At 43.0% G+C, this 22,654-nt stretch overlaps 2 protein-coding genes across 4 annotated transcripts; both read right to left on the bottom strand.

Annotated features, from left to right (window-relative positions):
- Positions 1–216: 216 nt before the first annotated feature.
- Positions 217–10,170, bottom strand: rbpja (recombination signal binding protein for immunoglobulin kappa J region a). The gene is made up of 11 exons (XM_075462784.1): positions 9,935–10,170; positions 9,067–9,105; positions 8,828–8,923; positions 8,552–8,717; positions 7,166–7,340; positions 5,331–5,468; positions 5,122–5,234; positions 4,847–4,987; positions 1,488–1,643; positions 1,292–1,395; positions 217–1,211 (listed from the first exon to the last, which is right to left on the bottom strand). The coding sequence occupies exons 1-11, from the start codon at positions 9,952–9,954 to the stop codon at positions 890–892; spliced, it is 1,470 nt and encodes a 489-aa protein (XP_075318899.1). The 5' UTR covers positions 9,955–10,170; the 3' UTR covers positions 217–889.
- A 424-nt stretch (positions 10,171–10,594) lies between these two features.
- hgsnat (heparan-alpha-glucosaminide N-acetyltransferase) lies at positions 10,595–21,883 on the bottom strand. 3 transcript variants are annotated; one of them, XM_075462780.1, is made up of 18 exons: positions 21,659–21,883; positions 20,738–20,853; positions 20,504–20,640; positions 20,111–20,229; positions 19,913–19,982; positions 18,861–18,930; positions 18,515–18,615; positions 18,201–18,277; positions 17,942–17,972; positions 17,473–17,633; positions 16,308–16,423; positions 16,081–16,202; positions 14,593–14,719; positions 14,305–14,391; positions 14,111–14,188; positions 13,393–13,463; positions 12,019–12,131; positions 10,595–11,904 (listed from the first exon to the last, which is right to left on the bottom strand). In XM_075462780.1, the coding sequence occupies exons 1-18, from the start codon at positions 21,828–21,830 to the stop codon at positions 11,723–11,725; spliced, it is 1,950 nt and encodes a 649-aa protein (XP_075318895.1). In that variant the 5' UTR covers positions 21,831–21,883; the 3' UTR covers positions 10,595–11,722. The 3 variants fall into 3 exon arrangements, with proteins under 3 accessions (XP_075318895.1, XP_075318896.1, XP_075318897.1); XM_075462781.1 differs by lacking the exon at positions 21,659–21,883 and adding an exon at positions 21,170–21,568; XM_075462782.1 differs by lacking the exon at positions 21,659–21,883 and adding an exon at positions 21,203–21,568.
- Between the last annotated feature and the right edge of the window lie 771 nt (positions 21,884–22,654).

Here is a 22,654-nt window from a genome sequence, read left to right as displayed (position 1 = left end):
AACACACACATACACCAAAAACAAATCGGTGGCTCAAAAGATCCAAAGGTGAAGCCTTTAACTGCAGGCGGACATGTGCGTGTCCTCATTTTCTAAAGTGCCTCCTTAAAACCAAAAGACTGACTGATCCCTGTTCGTTGTTGCCCAGCACACAGAAAAGTTAAAAGTTCATTAATGACAGGAAGCGTGGACTGAAAAAAAAAGAAAAGAGGTGAGAACAGTTGAAAAGCTGTATTCAGACCATTAGAGAAATACTCAAAGCCAATTCCACCTTGAGACAAAGAAGAGATAGGACTGAGTGACAGGATGACAAACTATTTGATGACAAAAAGAAAATGCTATGCAGTATCATACAAAAAAGAAAACCTCAAAAAATGTACCTCATAAAAAGCTAAAAATATATAATATGAATATTATATCAAATATAATATGAATAAAATAATATAATAATATTCCTTGGTCCATAAAAACTATGTTACTCTTACAGATATTCCCTTGCCCACAAGAGCTAAATCAAGAAGTTTTTCGGTTAAAACATGATCTTAGTAGCAAAAAAGCAGAGCAAAGTAAGCTTTCAAACCCAAGGGGTGTATAAAAAGGAAATCTTACAAATCCCATTGTGAGAGTTAGATGCCACACACACCCTGTTTCAGTCCTTTGAGTTTAACATGTCCACAACACTCCACTAGAGGGCGATAAGGTCCAGAGACTGTCATCACAAGCATGCTCTTTGAACCAGGCTTTTCCCAGCTTTGAAGCGCTCTCTGCGATTTCACAGTTTTTCGAATGAAGAGCTTCCGCGCAGTTTGTTCACAGGTCCGTGAGCCTCTTTGGAGTAACTGGGCGCATTTCCTCAGTCATTCAGAGAATCAACACAAAACAGGGATCCCTATGACAGCACCGACATGCCCGAGTCACTGCAGCCGTAGGCCCTGTGGCCGTCGCCGAGGCCGCCCAACAGAGATGAGGGCGAGGATGAAGATGCCGGTGAGGATGAAGAGGTGCTACGTGACCGCAGGATGGCCCCGGCAGCACTGCAGTGCGGTCGGGGCCCGGGCTCGGGGGTGTAGGTGAAGGTGAGGGCGGTGGCGTAGATGATTCCATCATTGCGGACCAGCGTGACGGGCACCTGAACCGGCTGTCGCACCCAGCGCCACCCCTCCCTGAAGGCCGAGATATCCGGCACCACACACAGCACGCTCTCTCCACACCTAAAGGAGCCCACAGGAGGAGTTTAGTGCTTGAAGCTTAAAAAAAATTAAAATAAAATAAAAACACTCGGACCGCTTACCTGTACATGGTGTCTGCCTCCACATCTCCGAACCACACCCGGAGGTTAGGGGTGAAGTTGTGTCCCGTCAGCTCCAACATGGCCACATCTCCTCCACCATTTAACTGCACACGGACAAATGAAAAGGTCTTAAAAGATAGATAGAAACTTAAACAGTGAGTAGTTCAGAGACTGATGAGCTTATTTTGGACAGAACCTGCAGACTTTCCACCACAGGCACAGGTGTGACCGGTGTGGGGACGGGGCCCATCCCCTCATAAAACGTGTACTCGGCCTTGTCAGTGCTGATGATGGTCCAGGAAGCTCCATCGTTGATTATCTCCCTGTTAGACTCTTTGGAGCACTGCGTTGCCTGGAGAAACAAATAACTTTGAAATGATTTCCAGTGCTCACCTTCACATCTAATGGCAGGAAGATGAAACAAACTTGAGCTGTAGAAGCTTGTTGTTGACACAGTTAAATCCTTCTTCTGTTGGCTTGGAACACTCATTACAAGTAACAACATACAACTGTTGTAAGCAACTTGCTCACGAGGTGGTTTAATATTTTGGTGTTACCAACGCAAACGTCAGAGGTTTATCTACCAAAGCAAATACAAATACGTAAAGTCAAACACAAAAGTCCACGAAACAACACATAATGGAGCTCTACATTTAGAATCGAGCGTGTATTTTGAGAAGTGCCATAAAAGAAGGTGCATTTTGGTAGCCTGACTACGTCATACTCATGATTCTAGTCAGAATGTGAGTCTGATACCGCTGGATAGAGTTTTGAGTATGGGGCGCGTTTCAACCGAACCAGGAGAAAAAAATGCCTCTTCGCTCAATTGGATAGACCTACAACCAATCAGAGCAACGTAGTATGTGACGTAGATTAAGCGACACACACTTGTTGTCAAAGGAACTCAGCTGCATGCACACTGTTCGTCTTTCAAAATGAATGCAATGTGGAGATCCTGTAGAACAGACTCGATGGCAGAATCTACACACCCTAGCTCTCCAGCGGCAGCCATGTTTGTTTCAAACGAATTCAAACCAAGCGCTCTTTAGTGACGTAGTCGATAATGTCCCTGTTGATCATCTGTCCATCATCGTATATAAAGCCCGCCCTGGCAATCTGATTGGGTCGACTGTCGCGATGTCGAGCATAGAGATTTCCCCAACTGAGCAGAGCCAGACCGAACTTCCCGACCAAAAATTTTATGGGCGGGGCTAAGTTCGGCTGGCACCCAGGCTAGCATTTTGGCTACATTTGCACAGAATTTGGCCATGAGAAACCTTCCCGCAGAGTTTTGCAGCTGATGTTTAAAACCTGACCTCTGTGAAACCAGAAAAAAAAACTTCTTGAAGAATAACAGTTAACAGTATTGGCAACAATACTGTTAACTGAGATCCTTCCTCAAGTGGAGGAGCTCAAGTATCTCGGGGTCTTGTTCACGAGTGAGGGAAGAATGGAGCAGGAGATTGACAGGCGGATTGGTGCGGCGTCTGCAGTGATGCGGGCTCTGCACCGGCCCGTTGTGGTGAAAAAGGAGCTGAGCCAGAAGGCGAAGCTCTCGATTTACCGGTCAATCTATGTTCCTACCCTCACCTATGGTCACGAGCTGTGGGTAGTGAAAGAAAGAATGAGATCGCGAATACAAGCAGCCGAAATGAGTTTCCTCCGCAGGGTGTCTGGGCTCTCCCTTAGAGATAGGGTGAGAAGCTCGGTCATCCGGGAGTGGCTCAGAGTAGAACCGCTGCTCCTCCGCATCCAGAGGAGTCAGATGAGGTGGCTCGGGCATCTGGTTACCCTGGTGAGGTGTTCCGGGCCCGTCCCACTGGGAGGAGACCCCGGGGAAGACCCAGGACACGTTGGAGAGACTATGTTTCTCGGCTGGCCTGGGAACGCCTCGGGGTCCCCCCAGAAGAGCTGGAGGAAGTGGCCGGGGACAGGGACGTCTGGGTCTCTTTGCTCAAGCTACTCCCCCCGCGACCCGTCCCCCGGACAAGCGGAAGATGATGGATGGATGGATGGATGGATGGATGGATGGATGGATAGATAGATGGAGTATTGGCAACAGTAGCAGCAACTATTCCGGAAGCGTAACAAAGATCCTACTATCAACACGTCCGTACGTGCGATTTCAGATTGCACCCCAGTATCTACGTTGTAAAATCCTGTTGTGAATACCCAGCGTTTCCAGGACAAGCAGATTTCCCCAGTAACAGTCCTGCCATATGAGGTTTTCAGTTAGCTTTGTTCTGGCATTTTATTATTAATAAAGCTTTCACCGATCAGCCACAGTGAGTAACATTGCTCACCTCGTTAAACTTGCCCCATACCCCAACGTTTCCGCAGACCAGTCACCTCCCACACTGCAACGGCACTCCCCTAAAGTCGCTGCCTCCTCCAGCACGACAGCAGTGGATACTGCAAAAAGTACTTCGGAAGGGCTTAAAGAACCCTGCCTCCAAACTCCTCCAAAAGCGGTGGGAGCAGAAGAAAGCAAGCCCAATCCACAGAGTCCACTCCACACCCAACAGGGCCTAAAGGATCTACGGCTTATTGCCTGGTCCTCGAGAACACCCTCTGATGTTCTTTTCCACGCCCTGACTGGTCAGAGCTCTTTTGGAGGCATGAGAAGGACTTACTCAATATTAAGCAGGTGGTCATAATCTTATGGCTGATGGGTGTATGAAACAAGGCATCACAGGTTTCATGGGTAATCCAAAGGCGCGAGAAGTCACCTCTGCCTAACTAAGTGGAGAGGGGGAAAAAAAAGCAGTGGAAGCAACATGTTGCATGGGGGTAACCATGGGAACACCACAGGACAATTTGGTTTCATGTTTTCTTCTGCTTCTTCTTTTCTGTGAGAGAACAGCTGGAAGACTATCTTTTGGAAACTATTCCAGTTCATGTTTCCGTCAAATGTGCAGTTGATGTCCCTTTAAACGTTAACATGTACATTTTAAGATGCCGATCTCTTTCTTTGTTTCTCATTAAACGAACAACATTAAATATGTTCAACTCTCAATTTCATAAGAAGTCGCATTCTGCCACAGCAAAAGTTGGACTTTTGCATTTTTACATTGAGGTGGACGTATCGGTGTATTCTCCATTAGTCTAGTGGACGAGACTTGCCCAGAACACCGCCACGCACCATCCGCTTCTCATTGAAAACAAACTGAATACCAGCGGTCGTTGCCTCCCATGTGAGAAGCAGATTAGCTGCAGCTGCTAGAATTCTGCATAACCGGTCAATGCAAAATTTTCCAGAGATGCAAAGTTGGAGGAGCTCAAATATTTTAAAACCGAATTCTGAGTTTAATTCTGACTTCTGCGGGAGATCATTTTGAATCTGCTACAGCTTCGATATGCACCGGGGGGCCAGGTTTATTCTCCACTTGTATTTAATCCACTCATCATAAAAAATTTTTTAAAAAAGGACACAAGTACATATCGGCACAGGGAAAAGTTTAGAAATCATGAAATTTGAAGGTACAACAAGCCATTATAGCCGACCAAAAACCACCCAACACCCGTGTGAATGTGTCAACATAAGCAACCGGGCACCTGAAACTGGATGATCCTCTCCTGCGAAAGACAGAGGTACATCCTTTCTGTATCCTTCAGGTAGAAGGCACACTTGTGAAGCTGGGACACGGGGTCGTCTGCATCCATTGACGCCGCTTGCTTGTCCACCTTGCGAATGACCTGAGGAAACGAGGCAAACACAGCTAACACGAAGACACGGAGACAAACACCGTTCATGTGAACACACGTGAGCTGACACGAAACGAAGATTACACGGGTATTTCAGCACATCGGCGACGTGACTGCTCACATACCAGTCTGGGCAGGGCCATGCCAGTAACCGAACACACCAATTTCACCGTTTGGCCATAGTGGATGTAGCCATCTCTCACAGCAAACTCCTCCCCCTCAGACTCCTCGTCATCCACTAAACAGAACACCAAAACAGATTTTCAATGTCCTCTTGTAATAAAAATGGGACGAAAAGCAGGTAAAAAACAAAAAAAAACAAGGTGTGACTCACAAAGGTGGATGTAGAAGGCACCCCACTGTTGGGAGCTGGCATGAAAGTTCCCCCCCTCCACATGAAGATACCTGGTGCTGACCGTCTGAGAACGCAGGCGGTTGAACAGGGCCACCTTAGTCCCAGATGCTATACACACTGAGGAGGGACAAGGAGGAGAGTAAAACCAAATATCAACACTTAAAGGGGAACTCCGGGGCATTTGAAGCGCAATCCCATTGCTAGAGGTTGTCAAATACTGATAGTAGGACACAGACAGGTGCAAATCTGCGCTCCCTGTGTGGAGATCGCGCTGTTCGCTCAGCCTGTCATGCGAGGCTAATACGTGGTGGCTAGGGGCAAGAGCTAACCCTTCCACGTAAAACAACAACTTGCACACTGCAGAAACATCACACCACTTTATAAACCATCCGACAATAAAGTCACAAGCCTTACCATCAAAACCATATGCATGGTTCTCACATTACTGGCATGGGGACGTTACAAAACAACTTTATAAACAGCATGTAACTCACCGGTTAGTTGTACGCTCGCGCATGTGAAAGCCCAAAAGAGTCAATGGGCGATACTCCCATATACAAAACAATTATCTTCTCTAGAAAAACTGCGTTCAAGTATTTAAAACATTACAACAATATTACTGGGCATGTATTGTTGTAATGTTTTAAATACTTGAACGCAGTTTTTCTAGAGAAGATAATTGTTTTGTATATGGGAGTATCGTCCATTGACTCTTTTGGGCTTTCACATGCACGAGCGTACAACTAACCGGTGAGTTACATGCTGTTTATAAAGTTGTTTTGTAACGTCCCCATGCCAGTAATGTGAGAACCATGCATTTGGTTTTGATGGTAAGGCTTGTGACTTTATTGTCGGATGGTTTATAAAGTGGTGTGACGTTTCTGCAGTGTGCAAGTAGTTGTTTTACGTGGAAGGGTTAGCGCTTGCCCCTAGCCACCACGTATTAGCCTCGCATGACAGGCTGAGCGAACAGCGCGATCTCCACACAGGGAGCGCAGATTTGCACCTGTCTGTGTCCTACTATCAGTATTTGACAACCTCTAGCAATGGAAATGCGCTTCAAATGCCCCGGAGTTCCCCTTTAAAGGGATAGTTTGTCTCTTTTGACATGAAGCTGTATGACATCCCATATTAGCAACATCATTTATGAACATTTTCTTACCCCCTGCTGCGTCCTGTGAGCCGAGTTCCAGCCTCGTTTTGGCGTTGACGAAGGTAGTCCGGCTAGTTGGCTGGGGCCACAAAAATAAAGCATTTTGCTTCTCAAAACAATATGCGCTCAAAAGAGTAATACATTTGCATCACAAAATCGTTCATCCAGAAAAAGTCAGACCTCACAATCGCTTGGCGCTATTTTCTCTCTCCCTTCGTATCACTGCGTGCTGTGTAAACCGTGCAAACCAAAGTGCAGACCGAGCAGTAAACACCGTAACAGGTGCGGCTATCATCAGGTGGCTGCACGCATTGATATGAAGGGAGAGAGAAAATACCGCCAAGAGATTGTGAGGTCTGACTTTTTCTGGATGAACGATTTTGTGATGCAAATGTATTACTCTTTTGAATGCATATTGTTTTGAGAAGCAAGACGCTTTATTTTTGTGTCTCCAGCCAACTAGCCCGACTACCTTCGTCAACGCCAAAACTCGGCTGGAACTCGGCTCACAGGACGCTGCGAGGGGTAAGAAAATGTTCATAAATAATATTGCTAATATGGGATGTCATACAGCTTCATGTCAAAAGAGGCGAACTATCCCTTTAAGGTCAGGATGTGGTTTAAAAAAAAAAAACGCCTGCTGATGCTTCCTTCAACTCACGCTCTGCATTTTTCAACGACTGTTTCTTCTTGGAGGGCTTGGAGATGACTTTAATCCTCTTGCTGAGGAAAACTCCGATGTTGGAGCTGTTGCCGTATAACATCTTCACAGTCAGCATGAAGTGCTTCCTTTTGTCTGAGTCACTGATGTACAGTGTCTTCGCTGTGCAGAAGTGCTACCACGGAGAGGAAAAATAAAGACCAAAGAGTTATCTTTAAAGTCGCGCGTTTGGCTTGTCCCCCTTTCGTGTCTTTTTGTGGAACAGAAGCGCAGAGCTGCTGCATATTAGAAATGCATTCAAATGTACAATGTGCGCCGATATCTTGAGCCACCCTCTTTCTCTTTGTGTAGAGCCAAGAAAAGAGAAAAGTTTGTGCTGAAATGTGCGCAGACATAAATTGAATGTGTAAAGTAATATATAATAAAATAAACATTGCATTTGTTCTATTCTAATGAGCTCGAAAGTCCATATTTCGTACGAGCACCTTTATTGTTCAACACAGCCTGAACACTCTTAGACAAGCGCTCTTGTCATTTCTTTAAGCAGTCTTCAGGAATAATTTTCAAGGCTTCTTGACGACATTCTGAAGCTCTTCTTTGGATGTTGGCTGCCTTTTGTTCCGTTCTCTGGACTGATGAGGATTCCCTCCATAAGCGTCTTTGAGCATTTGGAAAAGCGCAATATAAAACTTATATATTATTATTATTATTATTATAATAATAAGACCTGTTGCCACTGATTTTCGGTCCAGCTCTCGTGTCTCCATGGAGACCATTTATGATGACATGCTGGTGAACAACAAACTGAAGGGTCAGATGCATCTTTCAGGTCCTGTTTCGGGTCTTTGTTGGAATTCTTCCTATTTCTTAAGAATATCACTTTCACATCCTGTTCGTCTGCTGCATATATGTACTTTTAGGCCTGACACTTCTTCTTTTGTCATCCACTTCATGACACCCTGCTGACCATGCTAAGATATGACTAACTTCTTGCCAATGGCACTTTGGGTATTACCTTGTTGGTGCAAAAACACAATCTACCTAAAAAAGAGGAACAAAGTACGTGTTTTTACGATCGTCTTCTTGTAAGACAGTGCCAAAAGAAACGTTAAGGTGTGTTCTGTGTAGACACAATGCTTAACTGAGTTGCCATTTTGATGATTGAATGATTCACAGCTCAGTGTGAAGTGGCTCAACTAACTCAAAAAAAGGTATACAGACTGGACTGAAAATGAGTGGCAAAAGCAGCCTTCAGAAAGCCTGGAGAACTATTCCTCAAGACCACTTTAAGAGATTACAAGAAAACCTAGCTCTTTGGGAGCGAATATGTAAAGAAATGAGGGGTGGCTCACTGTTCATGTGTTCATGTTACAAATTCCCTCTCACCTTCCCCTCCAGATGGAGTTGCTGCATCTCCTGCTCACTGTTGCCTATACCGATGAACGCACACGGCTGGGCTTCCTGCTCCGTGCAACCCTCCTTCTCCATCTTCTCTAACTTCTTCTGCCAGCCAGTGCCCATCAGATACACACATGGCGGAGGACAGAAAAACCTATGACACACAGGCATAAGTTAGAGAAAAAACAAACAAACAAACAAAACAAAACAAAACAACCCCCTCCCCCCCCCACACACACACACACAAAAGAATCTCACACAAACCTTTTTTCATTTCCGTATGACTTCTGCGCAACTTTTGCATGTAGTATGAGCACGGTTTGATCATCCTTCTCCTTCAGGTAATTCCTCATCGCCTCCCTGAAATCAGGAAGAGATTGCATTAACACCTCAGAAGCGACGTACGACCTGTTCCTCACCTCAATCCTTATCTCATGAAACTGACAAAAAGGTTTTAAATTATCTGTGCCGTCACAGGCTTGTGTCAGGCTCTTTTCCCCTACCTTGTCAAACGCTGAGGTTGAGGTCGCTCACCAAACTTCCTGAGAAACAAAAGCAACCTGGCGTCAGTATGGGATTACTGGGGCAGAAATCATAACACGTTCGCCTTCAAGTGGGTGAAACAAGTATGTTGAAGTGCATAGGAGCAGTTGCATTTGTTTCTAGGACTCTATGGGTCTGTCTGTTATGAACAAATGTATCTGTGCATGTCAGTGTTGCTAGTTTTTTGTGGAACAGAACAAAAATGTAATGTATAATGCATAGTTGCTACAGACAGACTTTTCCCTTGGACGGCAGCATCTGCAGTATGAATATCAAGTTTAAAAAAAAAAGGGGAACATGAACAAGCCATTCTTTTTTGTTGAGGAAGTTTTTAATGTGTGAAAAGTTCAACAAGCTAAATGTATGCGAAAGAAGGAAACGAGTGATTCGGGGTTAGGTTGTTTTAAGTAGGTAAACCCAGAAGTTACTCTGTCAAAGTTGCCTTCTGCGTGGGTTTCAAACGCTAGTCCATAGTTACTCCACTCACATCAAACACATTAAAGCAGAAGCTGAACAGAGCCAAAATGTGTAGCTTGGCTCAAATGGGAAAAAACGTGTTAACTGACTAAAAGTTTCTGAAATCATTTGAAACTTCCATGTCGTGAGACAGTTCTACAAATTGCTGAAAAATTAGGCGACACTGGGAAGAATAGTTTTGCCAAACTGACCCCGCATGGGACCACAAAAGTATGACTGTGCGGGGTGAGAGACTAAGGCAGCAAGTCTAAGACCAGAAACATCACCCGAAGACAATACAACATGGCAACGTTACACCGCATGGAAACCGAACAATTTTAACAACATTATGCTTTACATTTCAGCACTTACCCCGTAACAACGGGCGCCATCTTCCGAAAAAACTGACCCCCCTCTACCCCCCGAAAAAAAAAAGTCCCAATAATCGCGAGATCCCTCCCCCAACTCCTCACCAAAGCTAACCGCACAACAGGAGAACCAGACTGGAAGGAAAAGATGGGAGAGGGAAAGGAGGGGCGGTGTGACGGGGTAAAGGGGTGAGAAGTTGGGGAGGGAGGTGCGACAGGCAGAGAGCACACGCCAAAACAACAGGCGTGGGAAAGTTGTAAAGTCACGCGAGATGTAGAAAACTCTCACAGTAGACATGAGTGAAGAAGACCCGATTTTATCGCGAGATGACGAAACACCTTAACCACAGTGCTTCTTTTTCCTCGCAGGGCACGCACACTGTAACTCGATTCCCACGCCTTATTGAGCCACAAAGCAGACTACACCTTACACTGGATAAAGGAGCTCGAAGCTCTGGTATCGTATAAATGTGTGGAAGAGCAGCTGTGAACATTTTCAATCATAGATTCATCCTCAACATGCCTTTTACAACGAAATAAATTATCATTTTCAGGTAAAAACAATAAATAGCTGTCCTTTGTTGTCATAGGGCCTAAAATCTGATAAGAGACAAGCTAAATGTTTAAGAACAAACTGTCATCAAACTCAAAACAGAAACAATAATTCTGAGTAACTTTTATTATACAATCTTGTTTCAAATAGTGAATATAAAAAAAGAGAAAAAAAAGGTGTATAAAAATTTGACTAAATAACTAATTTCAGACAGTACTAGATGAGCAATTATGCCAAAATCTCTGACAGCATTAGGATTATCTACATTCATACTTAACATAAGGTTCTCCTAAAAAAAGTTACGTTTATATTAACTGTTAATCATGAAAGGTGGCACATGAATACACTTCAGTACACTTGAACGGCGAGACATGACGCTATCAAATATATACTGTCCTCTAAAACATCAAAATGAGACTGACAGACATGGGAAACGAATAGCAGGACTGTCAATTTAGAGCACATATGTCAACACATAGTTAAACATTTGGCGAGACAAATGCAATTCATTTCTGCCAATGTTTACATGAACCAATGTAAAGGCGTGTATCTGACAGTTTTAAGAGCAGTTAAAGGCAGTAGTTTTCTTTAAACCTGAAAAATAAACATGTGACACCTGCACCTGAGCAGTTACAACAAATGATTTAATCAACACAATCAAGGGGGGAAAAAATGTGCACATTCTAAGATTGTTTGAACGTCACCTTCATCTTCTACAGTGTTGTGGAAATGCTAAACTGTAACAAGGGAATGGTGGCCCTCAAATCTCACAGAAACCCCCCCCACTTCAGCCTTCAGAGTAACACTCGCCACGGCAGCAGAGATTATTCTAAAAAGAAGTCCACAAGCTGCTGCCAGGGTCTGCTGCATAAACTGAAATAGCTGATTAAATAAGGTCGGCCTTCATAGTTAAATTAGTCAAATTTGCAAACCACACTTGGACAAGTTCGTCCTGAGTCAGTAAAGATGCCTGGCAGGGCTCAGCTTGCTTCTTCGGAACAGAGGACCTTTGGAAAAAGTGTCGGATCTTTACAGTCCTGTACTCTGTTAACAAATAAAAACAAGACGAAGGGGGAAAATAAAAAACATAGATATTGAAAAAAAATCACTACCGCGCTGACAAAGTAAATCAGCTCCCGTCTCACACTTTCCAAATGTTTTCAGATTATATCTCCAGCAGTTCTGATGTAAACGATCCGCTTTTGTTGTGCATTGTTTTTCATTTTGAGGCTCCTTCCTCTAAATTTTCCAGAAAATCCTCTTTCTGTAGAGTATGTAGGAGATGAAGACCCAACAGGAAGTGGCAACAAGATTCTGCATGAGGTGATCTGTATGAGATTGGCTGTTGGCCATGCGCCAGCGGAACGGAAAGTAGTCCTCAAACACCTCATGGCCAACGTACACGAGGATGGAGTTCATACCTGAGGAGAGAGTGCAGCAAAGGTCACAATGAACCAACTATTTCTCAGGAGAAGATCAATCAACAGTCCGTCCTCCACAACCCAAGATTCCTTTCCTACGAAAACTGTGCTCACCGGGGTAATAGAACGGTGCCCCAGACCACCACTTCTTCACATCGACGGCGTAGTAGACCAGGACCAGCAGCACAAAGGCAAAACAGGCCAGCGTCGTCACATAGGACAGCGACCTAGTGGTGAAATAAAGAGGCACAGTGGCATCAATTATGATGTTTTTGTGCAAATATTTGTCAGTCCATGCATCTGGGGAGTTGTCATTTTCCAAGAAATCTTTTTACAGTTTTAATAAATGAAGAAGACTGGGATTACAAAAATATGTCAGAATGCAATGAAGTTTGGGGGGAATTTTGTATTATACAATCTGTATTAAATGTTTAGACGTTGAAAATCTGACAAAAAAACAAATACAAAATGTACTGCTTGCAAAGCTGAGAAAATAACCCATATAATATTTTTTTTAAAGCAGCGATATCTCAAAGCATTTAGTCAACAAATACAACTAAAAAAAAAAAAAAAACAATAGTCAAGAGAAGATTTCCTATTTTAACACCTAATGGCCAGTTCTTATATTGGGATAATATTTTTCTAAAAGAAGCAACTAAGTTTTACAATGTCGCATGGAAGCGAAAGAAAGGCTAATGTATTCATTTTGGGTGGCTTTCAGCAATATTGAATGTGCATCGTTCCTTAGCCACAGACAGACCCCCGACTCCAAGCAGAAAGCCTGCCCAGCTTAAAAGCAAGTAGATACCACAGCTGCTAACAGCTCTGAAGCCTTAGAAGCTAGGTTGCCCTAAAAATCAATGTGCTAGCAAGCAGAGGTGGCTGCTAGACAGCTGCTAGCACCCGTGGCTTGCTTGTGGAAGCAGTCATCTAACAGCTATATGACCCGGCCTGACCATGGATGCCTGGCAGCCTAGCTGCTAGGCTGGCTGGCCTGGCTGGTAGGTGGCTGCTGCCTCAAGCTAGGTTTGGCTCAAGCTAGCTGTTGCTGGCTAGCCAAAGCCATTGCTGCAAAAGGCTGCTCGTCTGCTCAGCCGGCTGACAAGTGATGCATTTACATTTTTATCATATTTTTGAAAGTAATTACATTAACATCCTGACAGTTCCACCGCTTTAGGTCATAGCTGCCCTGAGAAAGCCTGCGAACTTCTAACAGCCTGCCCAGCTTCTCATTTCACTGGTTCTTCACAATGCATAGGCTACATAGTAAGACCCCACACCCCGCAAGCAGTCAGGATCGGTTCCTCCAATGTTCTCTGTTGAACAAACGGACTTGTCTTCTGACCCCACCTTTTGTAGCTCCCAGCTATCCCCAGCAACAGAAACGATGGCTGATTTTGCTCATGACAATTCTTGTAACACGTAAAAAACAAACATCTTGTGGACTTGTTGGAGGGGGACTTTAGGATGCGAAATAGCAAACCTTACCACAGGTTCTTGTTGACAGGAATGAAACCCTGGTCTGTGGAACACTTGGTCAGAACTGCTGATATGATTCCCTGTGGAATTAAAGACATTTTATCGTTTTAATCTTCCATACAGTGAGACATGTCAGAAATGACAATAACAACAAATGTACCAGAATAGACATGTAATAAAAAAAAACAACTATGCACTGAATGGCTACAGTGTTTTGGTGTCATATACCCCTCAATGGTACTTCACTAAAATCCAGCTCTACATTGCCTTTGATTAAATCGAACCCTGACAATTTTGTCAAACTCAAACCATGTCACATCACCAATCAGGTAACACACACAAGCAAATGAGAGGCAGACCTGCAGAATCGATTAGGTTAAGTTAATTAAAATTACCAATAAGTTTAAACATTCTCATAGAAAATACGCTATACTAGAATTTTAAGTTTAAGTCCTCTAGTGCTCGAGCTTAAAAGGATTAACCACTGATCAATGTAATGACCTGACTTTGCTCTGACCTGTTCTTTGTGTCAAACATTAGACCTTATTATTTCAATATAAATATAAAAGCACTGAAAATAAGGTTTATGCGACTTAAAAAGCATGTTGACTGTGTGTTTTTTTTTTTTTTTCTTTTGCGTGGTGAGTCAGAGTTCATTATGGATAACGGATGAATGTACTGTCAACATCCTGTAGAGCTGTAAGATATAAGAGAGAAATTTGCCTACCAGAAAGAGACCCCATATGAGGAACCTTGACATGATACTTGTAGGGAGATCCCGGTAGTGCAAGATTATCTTTCCTGCCTGAGAACAGTTTAAATAAAGCCGTTATGTTCAATAATTGCCTTTGATTGTTAGAGTGGTCCATCTCATTATCAATTTCAACATTAAAGAAAAGATAACAAAGAAGCATTCCAAACCTGTAATCCAAGAAACGCCATGAGGACAGAGTTGATGCTGCCCAGAACACCCTCTGGATCATATGGTATGTGAGTTGCATAAATGACCTGATTTGAAATGACAACAGAAATGAGTTTTGGTAAATGTTCTCAAGTTCCGATGCCGTCTACTCTGGCATCCCAAGTGATGTCAGCCAAACAGTGGACGGTCCAGTCAGAGAGAAACGTCCACACAAAGTAAACATTTTTAAAAAGACTGGATTGTGTCTACTGTTGCTGCGTTTGGGTTGTGTCTTGCTCGTCACTAACCCGCGACGATGGATTCTGGTAGATGTGGTTTTCTCCCAGTAGCCAACGGTCAATTAAACCAGCAGCTCCACCAGTGCAGTTCGCATAGAGGCCCATATCACCGATCCCACCCGGGCCCAGATAGCCTCTGTACCAACAGAGTGGAACAAAGCCAGTGTTACACATGGAGGTTACTTTGAGTCAAGGGGAAGTTAACATACGCACGCACAGCAGGCAGAAGGGGGGATTCGGAAAGAAATCCCCTGTATCTAAATAGCTGTAAGTCGCTTTGGATAAAAAGCGTCAGCTAAGTGTAATGTAATGTAATGTAAAAATCATTCAGCTCAAAACTTCATGCTGTGCATTTATTTACTTGCTAACTGAGCGTTAATTGAACTGTTAAGAGTTCTACTAAAGTAACTTTAAAACAACCAAATATCAGAAGCCCCAAATAAAAATGTATATCTTAGAAATAAATAGATTGTTTTAGACTGAATAAATGATCCTCAAAGATAAAAACATCTAACTTTACCAGTTTATGTGGCAAAAAGAAAAAGACATATGTCAAGGTCAAGGTCACGTTTATTTATAGAGCACCTTATAACAACCTAGGTTGACCAAAGTGCTTTACATAAATAAATAACAATAAAATCCAAAAGATAAATTAAACAAAGGCAATTTCAGCAAAAGAGATATGCAATCGAGACACAAAGACATACTCCAAAGATTTATCCCGTTTTTTTGTCTTTGTAGGATGTTGAGATGCCTCAAATGTCCTCTGCAAGGGGTTATTGTTGATGACAGTTTGAGTCGGAGAGAAGAAACTAATTTAATCTATTTTGATAAAGTTCGGGCAGGTATTGAACCCACTCTTCAATAAATTGTGGTGTTCCAGAAGTCTCTTGTAAGAAACCTGATCAGAGCCCGATATCGCACGTGTTCCTTCGTTTCAAACTCCAGAATCTTGGCATCATATTGACATCAGTATATTTCAAATATATGTTTTTAATTTATAAAGGCGTAGAGAAATGACGACAATATTCGTGAGCTGTTCAACTAATTTCACAGCAAGTCGGTTCTAATTTAACTGGTAAATCTTTAGCTTCCTAAATTTCTCACTTGCAGAGGTCAGTTTTCATTCAGATAAAGGGACACCAAACCAAGGAATGGGTTTTACCACCAGACAAAACACTGTTCCTCTGCCAAACAAATCAATGCACTATTGTATTGTAACATTTTTGAATAGTCATTAAATCGTCAGAAATCAAGTAGTTCATGTCTTGACATAGGACTATCATTTGTTTTAACCTTCATTTGTTAGTATTTTATCACTACTACCACATGGTGGCGGTAATATACTGAGCTGTTTGAGAGACGCTTTGAAAGACTTTGAAATCTTGTGATTGGTCGCTCGATTGGTGCCACTGATGTGCAACGAGTAAGCATCACCTGTACTTAAAGACTCGACTGTCATTACATTGAACTTGCAGTCTGCACCGCGGGACTTACGTTGGGCAACCTGGTACAGGAAGAAGAAAAGTGAGGCACAGCCAGGTGATTTCCAAAAGGAGCACACACAGCCAGGCTGGCCAGTACAGCAAGATGTCGAGGCCAGAAGACCACCAAACATCCTGGAAAACACAGGCAGCCTTAAGAACAAAGTAATGAATTTATACTTGATCAGATCTTTTAAAGAAGTGGGTGAAAGAATGGGTAAAATTGAGCTGTTGGCTGACTGTTGTGAGTACGTCGAGGTGTCCTCTTGCCACTAATAAGTCCAGGCTGGCCACAACCAAGTACGACCAGGCGAGGCGCTGCAACACACCGGGGATTCGCAAGGTGTCCCAAGACACTGTGGAGTACAGGAGCATTGACTGTGAGCACATATTCAGCCAGGAAAACGCAACAGATTAATAAAGCCAGACATGAAAACACAGTTTGTGACCATATGTAAGAAAAGAACCTACTTATCTTAAATGAGCTAAATAAACTGACACATTACTAAATATCTTGAGACTCGGGACCTTACAATCACTGACCAAGTTGGTAACCTCGGAGTGTTGATAGACTCAGATCTGACTTTCAGCAGCCACATCAAAGCTGTCACCAAGGCAGCTTTTTACCACCTCAGAAACATCAACAGAATTAAAGGTTTCCTCTCCCAAAAAGACCAGGAGAAACTCATCCATGCATTCATCTCCAGTAGACTCCATTACTGTAACGCTCTTTTAACTGGACTTCCCAAAGAGAGCATTAAACATCTGCAGCTCATCCAGAACGCTGCTGCTGGAGTTTTAACCCGGACTAAGAGATCTGAACACATCACACCAGTTTTAAAATCTTTACTCTGGCTTCCAGTCAGTCACAGAATAGATTTTAAAAGCCTGCTGATGGTTTACAAATCCCAGAACGGTTTAGGCCCAAAATACATCTGTGATATGTTCAGAGAATATAAACCCAGCAGAGCTCTGAGATCCAAGGACTCAGGTCAGCTGGTCCAGTCCAGAGTCCAGACTAAACATGGAGAAGCAGCATTTAGCTGTTACGCTGCAAATAAGTGGAACAAACTGCCAGTGGAGATTAAACTTTCACCAAATGGAGACATTTTTAAATCCAGGTTAAAGACATTTCTGTTCTCATGTGTCTATGCATGAAATCTGCACGCTATCTTTTAACTTATCTAGACTGTTGCCTGTTTTTAAATTAATTAAAATTATTTTATTTGTTTCTCTTTATATTCTTTTATGTATTTTTAATGCTTCTTCCACTCCCTGCTGCAATGCTTTTATTTTATGTAAAGCACTTTGAATTGTTTTGTACATGAAATGTGCTATACAAATAAATTTGATTTGATTTGATTTTTGATTACAGAGAATCTCATTCGTGCAAGTTTGCTCTTACAAGCTCCCTGGCAGTAGTTTGGGTTAATGATGACAACGCCGATGACGAACAGCTGCATGCTCCTCCACACAACCTTCCTGAGCAGCGAGCAACGGCTCAGGCCTGCACGCAGCAAGGAGTTGATAGACAGCGCGATGGATGTGCCCATGATGAACACAAACCTGGCGGAGGAGGGAAACGTAACGTGTGAGAAAGAAAAAGCAAAGGGAGAAGTGATTCGGAGAGGAGAGAAGTCCATCTTCAAATCAAACCAATCAGAAAGTTGGAAGTTCAGGAGGTTTAGGCTTGAAAAACCTGGACTTTCATGTGTAAATTTCAAAGTATAACTGGAGCAGGGATGAATGAGTGAATGGTCCCGATACTCTCTCAGTATGCACTTTCAGTGCCATAAGTATTAGATGAAAATAGTGTTACTATTTAAAAAAAAAAAAAAAAAAAAACTTTAGAAGAATATCTAAACTGATCTTACCAAGGGAAGACTAGATCTGCAACTGTAAGACCTGTAAAGGACAAAAAGGAATGAATGAGTGATTCAACGCTCTCACAGCCCCTGTTTTGGGACAGTCACCACCACTGCTGCTGCACCGGCCTCAGGATTTAGTTTTGGCTCCACCAACATGACACATTTGGGACAACTACAACTACAACTCAAGTCTGGTTACGAAGACAATTGAGTATGTGAAATGATTAAAACAACTTGATTAACGGTGCCACTCAGTGGGGCTCACCATTCCAGCTTTCGTGTTTGAAGAACCAGTACCGTCCCCCTCCATAATTCACAAACACCATAACGACCAAGGAGATCCTGAAAGAGATTCAGCAGAGATAAAGCAACAGTTCGCCAAAACCACCGATCACTGCGAGAGACAAGTGACTAACGCCGATGCATTTATTTAAAGGGATTCATCTAAATATAACTGCAATAAAGCCAGTAGCTGCACTCTGAGGAGGAAATATGACAATGCCAAGGGACTGGATTCATGTCAACACCGTCTGTATGAGCTCAATGAAAAGAAAAAGGAAGGGGGGGGGGGGCTCCTACCCTCTGAATGTGTCCAGAGACCGAAGCCTCTTGCTGGGCCTGGGTGGTGGAGGGAGGATGTTGTCGGTAACTGGTACCTCTATCCGAGGGGAGCCCAGCTCCTGGATGGTCAAAGGAAAGTCAGATGATGGCTTCATTCTATTCCAAGCATGTTTCACTTCCACACATTGATAAGAAAAATAAAAACACACAGGAAGTCAGTGACTGAGTGACACACTCGTCAAACCCAAATTGACAGAGATGCCACTTGGTTTCTCCGTTCCCTGTCACTTAACTACCATGACGGCTTGACAGCGTCTTTCAGTTACAACACGCTTCTGAGAATCTCCTGCTCGGGATGACTCACGGAGTTGATGAGTCTCTCCGTCTCCATGGACCCGCCAATTCGGAGGACGAGACCCCTCACGACATCGAGTCTGGACAAGAAAATAATAATCAACCATTTCAAGAGTCATTCTGTGACATGCAGCAGTTTACAATTCATTGGAGACGCTGGTGCCTCTTTGTGCTTGAGTCACACAAATGAAAGCAAAGGTTTTTTGGGTTTTTTTTTTCCATTTAAAATCTCATGTAATCAGCCTGCCATTGTTACATCTACAATGGAGGTTATGTGGTTGGCATGAGCACTCAAAAATCAAAATGAACTAATTTCACTCAGGACCACTTTACTAAACTAGGCAATTATGACCACTGGCAATTACAGTAGCTATTAAAAGTCTGCCATAATTAGAGGTAAGTTTTTCTTCTGGGACCCTGCATTTCTGTATGGAAACATTGAATGTCTGAGGGAGGGAGGGAGGGAGGGAGGGCAGCATCCAACGCATCTCTTTTAAACCAAAGTGGTTCCAGTGCTGGTTCGTGGCTGATGCTTGCGATAGCTCTAAGTTGGTTCTTATTCGACTTATATCCCCAGTTAGTTTTTAAGAACAGCGTTGGTGTTTGCAAACGCTTTTAGCAATGCAGCCCAACATTTCCAAGCGCTGGTTTGAAGAGGAGACAGAAAATGTAGCCTGCCAAGAGGAGTAAAATTGAAATCTCTGCGTGAGATTCACAAGTAAGAAAAACAAATAAGGGGAAACAGGTGATCGATCAGCTTACGTGGGCTGGCATTTAGATCAGCTGCTGTACTAAGATGTGGCCTTAACTTGATTAGGTGGATATCTGGATTAATGTTCAGCCTATTTCACAAAGCTCACAAACAATTTTCAAAGATATGAAACTTTAATGGCTTCAGCAAAAGGTGGATAAGGAGGCATTCAAAAATGTGCCACTTTTACATTCATGGCTAAAAAAAAACGTTGGCGTGAAGTGTAGGCAGACGAGATTAAAAATCAAACACAACTCTTCTTGGAAAATCGTCTCAATAAACAGACAACAAAGCAGAAAAGACTAGCTTACCGTAATATTCTTCTTCCAATGGCAAACACCAAGGCCACTCCAACAAAAATAAAAAAAGCAACCAGGATCGCTGTGGGGAGAGAGTGGAACATCGTATCAATGCTGCATGTCGATTATAGAGGCATCACAGGAATCTAAACACTTACGTATAGCCACGTGATACAACTTCATCAGTGCATTAATGTGTGTGACGCTCACGTATGTAGCTGTTCACGGGCTCCGCATCCGTCACTACGGAGCAGTTGACGACTGAGGGCTCGTTTAGATTTTTCACCCACAGAGAGTAGTTCCCATGCTCCCCAAAGTGGAACTGCACCCTGTGATATTAAGAAAAATAAAGAAATAAATCATCCAAAACGTAAGCCAAACCGCCACAGCTGTCCCACTAATTTTAACTGTTACATGCAGATTGTCATTCGACTGTGTTTCTGTGCCGTTTGACACACAGTGAGCACTGACAATCATCTTTAAAGGATATTTGTCAGACAGTCGGAGGCGACGTACGCCAAGACAATCCGACACGGAATGCCAGGATTGTATAACCGAACATTTGTTTCTTATTTGTGTCATCTACTGCTTGCAGAAACTCACTTGCAGAGCTCCAGCATAAAAAAAGTGCTGTTGAGCTGTAGTGTTATTTCATGCTGTGTGTTTACAGGAAAGTTGACTGAACCGGGCTGGCCAGGACTGGGCCGCAAAGGCACCACGCCAAGCTGCTGGTACAAACACTAACACAAAAGAAAAGACATGTCCAGATCAGAACTTTACCATCACCTTGCCAAAGAATGAGTTGAGAGGAAGATGTTTTGATAGCCGTGAGCCTACCTGGTAGCAGCGTTCTGACCTCCAGGACACCAGCACCTCTGTGTCCAGCTCATTGTTGACAGTCAGAAGTGCCTCATCCATCTTCAGAGCCCAATGTTTATGATGAGGGGAGTCAGCTGGGGTAAAAAGGGGGGGGGGGGGGAGAATACAAAATTGCTGTATAACACTGAACAGATCAGCTGAAATCCATTACCAAACTATTATCTGCATAATATGCAAATGAAGCCCGAAACCTCCAGTTCTCTGCAACTGACCCAATCCAAAACACTGTTCGCTTTGCTCTTCCGTGATCAAATAATTCAAATCATCAGAAACCTATAACATAATTTGCTATTAAACTGGTTATTTCTGGAACCGCAACTGCACATGCGCAAAAACAACCCCACCTTCCGAAACTACGTTTTGACATAGAAACTGAAAAAGGGATCATACCGAAGCAGTTCTTAAAGCCAACAGCTATCAAACCTTATGGACGGAAAAACGTCTCCCACACCGGAGATTGGCAGCTACACGCTACAGCCAAGCAGCTAACGATCCAGTCCGAGAGAGCAAGGGAAGGCATGTGAGAGGGCTGCGGGGCAGATATGGCTGCAGAGTCCGGTGGTCACATGCTGAAGTAATCCGTGAAATACCCCCACAAGAGGGAAGTTCAAATGACTGGAGCTTTAACTGCTGCCTTCTGTTCCTGCTAACAGATAGTTAGCCCCGAGCTAACAGTCTGAATCGTTAGTAAAACACCATGCACCCCTAGTTTTGGATTTTCAGTCGTTTTGGTGTCATTTAAAAACAATTACAGTGGATTATTTATTTTCTTCTCTATTTTTTTTTTTTTTTTTTGCTGGACATTATGGAAATAGCTGTGCTGCTAACCCGCCCCGCAAATAAGTGCCCTGCTTTTACTTTTCTTGTTTCTGTACTCACTTTGAGACATTTCAGCTGTCAGCGGAACCACGCAGACAGCTACAACCAAAGCGATAGTAGCGAGGTAAAAATGGTTATTTCCCTCTGGTTTGGGCATTTCTTTTTCCTTTTTCGGCTTCAACCCAGCGACTAAAGACGTTTTCGCGTTGTCCTTTAATTTCCTTTTTTCCATAATATAGGCCACTTCCTATTCCTCCTTGTTTTGACATTGTAGTGGGAGCGAGAAGGGCCAAAGTACGACGCTGAAGTTGGCATCCAATTCAGCATAAAGGGCCATTTCACTTCATTTTTTGCATTTTGATCGCCCAAAAAAGGGTCCTGTATGGAAACTACATTACTTAGACAGCTCAAATCTGGATGGAATTATTCTAAAGAGGCTATAGATTCATTAAAACCTTGTTTGTGATTCGTGAAACCTTTTTCTGATTTGTGAAAATGCAGAACAGGGCCATTTTACTGCATTTTTGTTATTCTGCTCACCCTAAACAGGGTCCTATAGGGAAACTACATTACTTAGACAGCTCAAATCTGGATGGAATTATTATAAAGAGGCTGTTAATTCATTAAAACCTTGTTTGTGATTCATGAAACCTTTTTCTGATTTGTGAAATTGCAGAACAAGGCCATTTCACTGCTTTTTTGGAATTCTGATCACCCTGAACTGGGTCCTGTATGGAAACTACATTACTTAGACTGCTCAAATCTGGATGGAATTATTCTAAAGAGGTTTTAGATTAATTAAAACCTTGTTTGTGATTTTTGAAACCTTTCTCTGATTTTTGAAATTGCAGAACAGGGCCATTTTACTGCAGTTTTGTTATTCTGCTCACACTAAACAGGGTCCTGTATGGAAACTACATTACTTAGACTGCTCAAATCTGGATGGAATTATTCCAAATAGGTTTTAGATTCATTAAAACCTTGTTTGTGATTTGTGAAACCTTTTTCTGATTTGTGAAATTGCAGAACAAGGCCATTTCACTGCTTTTTTGGAAT

Source organism: Odontesthes bonariensis, chromosome 4 (genome assembly GCF_027942865.1).
Source record: "Odontesthes bonariensis isolate fOdoBon6 chromosome 4, fOdoBon6.hap1, whole genome shotgun sequence".
In the NCBI taxonomy this organism is placed as follows: Eukaryota; Metazoa; Chordata; class Actinopteri; order Atheriniformes; family Atherinopsidae; genus Odontesthes; species Odontesthes bonariensis.
Note: the sequence above shows the minus strand (reverse complement) of the source record. Positions and strands in the feature narration are given on the sequence as shown.